The sequence below is a fragment of the Galeopterus variegatus genome, unplaced genomic scaffold (assembly GCF_000696425.1).
Source record: "Galeopterus variegatus unplaced genomic scaffold, G_variegatus-3.0.2 Scaffold5086, whole genome shotgun sequence".
Taxonomy (NCBI): domain Eukaryota; kingdom Metazoa; phylum Chordata; class Mammalia; order Dermoptera; family Cynocephalidae; genus Galeopterus; species Galeopterus variegatus.
In genome coordinates, this window is record NW_007731197.1 from 47443 (window position 1) to 51625 (window position 4183).

Below are 4183 nucleotides of genomic sequence, written 5' to 3' on the forward strand. Positions count from 1 at the left end.
AATTCCTGCTCTCCAGGCAATGGTTTCCCCAAGTAGCTGCTTTAATAATTAAAATCCAATGTCCATTCTGCTCATCAGATGCTTCTGAATTGGTTAGTTTGTTTGAAGTGATATTTTGTGTCTAGTGACTGAATTCATCCCTATCCCTTTTGTTAAGTTTGCTAATAGCATCAACTTCCCATTGTGTAGGAAGATGTCTGGTTTAAAAAAAAAAAAATTAACCTTCTAAAACCACAGAGTCAGAGGCTAGATCCAGGGCCTCATTGAATTGACCAATGCGGATTGATGCTGCTTTGGGAAGTCTCTTGCCAGCTACCCTTGTGGAGACAGCTCCCTCTGCCTAGCTATCAAACTGTCTAGAGGCACTAGTCATCAAAACAGTTAACACCAGGGCTTGGTTAAGGACTGTTATAACTTGGTTGGATGAGACTTCCTTAAAACTACTTCCAATAAAAGCCCATAAAATTGTGAAACTACTTATCAGCTAGATGTTTAAATTTATTTCAGTGAAGCCATGATGTGAAGATGACGGTTAATTACCTGGTACTGTCATCGTGATAGCAACAAGATGGTACCCTCCTGTTCTTGGATTCTGAGTGATCTCCATGCTAAACACCCTGCATTTTATGTGCTTTTTTTCTACTTCCCACAACACAAAAAAAGACAAAATTGTCATCCATCACTTATGTAATTATCTAGTCTCAAATTACATTCTGCCTTTTGTTCTCCCACCTTATCATGGGGCAGAAGAAAGTTATCTCAGAAAGGTTCTTAAGAGGTGTCCTCAATTGAGCAGTTGTGGGGCTTGACATGATAGTGGGAGGGCTTGGGCTGGGGAGCATATGTTTGCCTGTGCTGCTGATTAATCTTAGTTAACTGATAGGCCCCGAATCATTCCGCTGACATTCCTGAAGTCGCTCAGTACCAGCTGCTGGCTTCGAGCTGCTTAGTTCAAGTATGCTTGCCCCTTGCTGATGAGGGTCACTATCTCATCTTGGGAGTGTCATCTTCAATTTTAAAACAAATCCAGCAAAGCAGTCTGTTTTCCCTTGGCCAAGATTGGAATGTCTTATCTCAGACCCAGAGAGTTATTTTCTTGGAAGAACCAAGGATAAGACAGGGTGTCCTTAATTGAACAGGCTTCAGTGACAGTCACAAATCCACCTCAGTGCCCTCTGTTGGGAAGAAGAGGAGGGTCAAGGAGAGTTGAAACCCCTTCAAAGGTTGAGAAATCAAGAAAAAGGCTTTTGGTCACTTGAGGGGACCTGGCCACAGTTCTGCAAGAAGCAAAGGGCTCCATGCTTTGTGGTCAGCGTTGGTACAGCCAAAGGATGCCTGCCTTGTGCAGGTCTCTCCACAGGGCAGCTTCCAGGGACAGATCGTGGTTTGCATAGAATATCAATGGCTTCTTTTCTCGTTCGAAATAGTGGTCAGAAAATTTCTGGTAGTTGCTTGTGATGAAGCCGTAGGCACTGACCTGGACAAGGACAGTCATGATAATCTGGAGTTAGTATTTATTGAGCTTCTGCTATATGTAGATAGTGTGCGGTGAGGTGAATTTAGAAAGGTATAGTCCTCCCAACCCTAGGTGCCTGTGAAGGTGCAGATAAACAGTGGTAGTAACTCACAGCTCACAGGCATTGTGCCCTTTCTGCACACTTCCCCACCCCAGTCTTATGACAATAGTCCTCCCAACCCTAGGTGCCTGTGAAGGTGCAGATAAACAGTGGTAATAACTCACAGCTCACAGGCATTGTGCCCTTTCTGCACACTTCCCCACCCCAGTCTTATGACAATCTAGATAGGCCTTATCTCTATTAAATAGGTGGCCAGCTGCCAAAAAAAAAAGGAAAACAGGCTTAGAGGTGACTGTCTCCACTCAACTAGTGAGCAGCAGAGCTAGGTTGGAACTCAGGTGTGACTCCGAAGCCATGACCTTCATCAAGCTCAAGGATGGAGGCAAAAGCCCATTACTACCTTGTCCCAACCTAATAGTGACAGTCAAGAGATTCCTACCATTAAAGCAGGGAAAAGGTGTAAGGCCGGAGTCTTAGAGTGATGTTCGGCCTCCAGCTGTCCTACTGGCTTTAGCATGGGTCAGAACCTGTCCTTGACAACTGCTTCTCCGCCTCTCTCTGCCTCCGCACGGTTCTGTAAGCAACATCCTATCAGGACTGGGTCACACTGTGACTTCAGTTCTTGTGTGTATTTGCATGTGGGAGGCTAACCCTGCTGGCTCACCCCAGTTCTAGGATGTCCCTCCCCAGTTCTGTTAAGATTTTGCTTTCAGAAGAGCAGTTTGATAATTTGCACCTTAAATACCATATAGAATGGCTGGCTGCCTTGGGGAAGCGTGAAAGAGCTGGGGCAGGTGGCTACTGGCTCCAGGGCGAGGCTGGCCCAGTACCATCCTTTAAAGGACACTGGATAACAAGGGCAGAAGGGTTGGCAGTGACATTACTGCAGCTGGGCGATCCTTTCCCCACTGAATAGAGGCCAAGAGTCCCGGGTGTGAGGGTGGCAGGCCTTACGTAAGAGATGTCAGGAGTCATATTCTGTTCAAACCTGGGCTCTGCTGCCATGGGCTCCTGAAAGAGAAGACCTCTTACCTGGTCACAGGTATGCAAAGCTGTCAGCAGCATGAGGGCCCCAGTACTAGGCATATATAGGTCTCCAAAATTTGTGTTAATCAATTTCGATTTCAAAAACCTGGAAACAGAAAGAGGCTTTAAAACTCGAGGAAGACATTAGGTGTCACCCACTAGTTTGATGGCCATGCCATTACACTTTACAACTACCCATTCAAACAGGTTGGAAAACTTCAAAAACTTCTTGCCCTTCTATCCCAACCAATTCTCTATTGGGGGAAAAAAACAAGTGAACTCCTAAATATTTGGTTGAAATAAAACACTTTAGGTAAAAGGCAGGGGAGCGGGTGTGAGAAAGAGGAACCACAGACGAGATCCTTCCCCCTTTCTCCCACCTGTCTTCACCCCTGGCCTAGTAAGTAACCACAGTGCCTAGGGCATAGGTGGCCTGTTCGTTCAGCCCGAGACCTGAGTTTCTCTCCACCCTACATCTTGACTGGGCAGGAATTATGTATGAGGGCAGGGAGCTCAGATCCTGTGACTGATTTCCAGCCCCCCGCCCCGCCCCGCCCTGGCAACTGTGGTGGGCTCTCACCTCCGGCCTGGATTCACATTGAAGCATTGCCAGGCAGATCACCTAACCTCTCTGAGCCTGTCTCTTCCTCTGTAAAATGGAGATCCCTTCTCCACCTGCTCCCTGTCTTGGGATGCTAAACCTCCATGGTCTACAGCAGGGCTTCTCAACCACGGCCCTATTGACATTTTGGGCCAGATAATTCTTTGTTGCAGGGGCCGTCTTGTGCACCTCTACAGATGGGACCAAATCCCCACCCTGGCCCCCAGCATTGAGAACAACTGGTAGGAAGGAGGGAGGGTTGTTTGTTCCCCAGGCTCCTTCCCGTGGGTCACCTTGTGCTGGCTGTATTTGGAACTAAAGGTGATGACAACTCTTCTGATAGCCCCACTACTGCCTTTGTGAACAGTCCCTAGTAATCCTGTTGATACTGCCCGATATAACACCACCCCCATTAAGGTATTTAATAAAATACTAAGTGGAATAGTAGAAAGTGCTTAGCACATAGCACTCAGTACAGGTGAGCTCTGGTTATTGGTTACAGTGTACGGGGCTCATGGAGGGCACTGCATGGAGGTGGGACAGGTGTGAGAGAAGGAAGGGGCAGCTGTTCTTCCGGGCACACACGCACACACCTACCTCTCTGTCAGGTAGCTGATGAAGTCTGGATGTAGTAGCTTGAATTTACTGGCAGAGGCTTCTGGTCCAAAATAGGTGTGAGGCCTAGGACCCATGATAGAAGTGGACAGAGCGCCCAGGACCATCGTATTGCGAGAGCGAGGGGAGGGGCAGCAAGCTGGGTCGCCTGCGGTAGGTGGAGCGGTGGGGGCGGGGGTGGGAGTAGTAGCGGGAGAAGGGGGTGTAGAAGGTGGCCGGGAGCACGGTGGGGACCACGTGTGGCTTCCCACCCACCAGGACCTCGATGGGCAGGGAGTAGGAGAGAGAGGAGGGGGGCGTGAACAGAGTGGGAGGGGTTGGGTAGGAACAGTTATTTGGGGGGTGGTGGGGGGGCGGGGGGGGG

At 48.6% G+C, this 4183-nt stretch overlaps 2 protein-coding genes across 2 annotated transcripts in view; both read right to left on the reverse strand.

Moving 5' to 3' along the window:
- Positions 1–1211: 1211 nt before the first annotated feature.
- The window catches only part of ST6GALNAC2 (ST6 (alpha-N-acetyl-neuraminyl-2,3-beta-galactosyl-1,3)-N-acetylgalactosaminide alpha-2,6-sialyltransferase 2), a 22340-nt gene continuing 19368 nt past the window's right edge, over positions 1212–4183 (reverse strand). The window contains exons 7-9 of the mRNA XM_008588889.1: positions 3802–3885; positions 2610–2709; positions 1212–1477 (exon numbers count right to left, since the gene is read on the reverse strand). Of these exons, the coding sequence (XP_008587111.1) occupies positions 1310–1477; positions 2610–2709; positions 3802–3885 (352 nt within the window). The 3' untranslated portion in view covers positions 1212–1309. The remainder of the gene's footprint in view (positions 1478–2609; positions 2710–3801; positions 3886–4183) is intronic.
- The window catches only part of LOC103604325 (extensin-like), a 1890-nt gene continuing 1592 nt past the window's right edge, over positions 3886–4183 (reverse strand). Inside the window, exon 2 of the mRNA XM_008588888.1 lies at positions 3886–4180. Coding sequence (XP_008587110.1) covers positions 3886–4180 — 295 coding nt within the window. The remainder of the gene's footprint in view (positions 4181–4183) is intronic.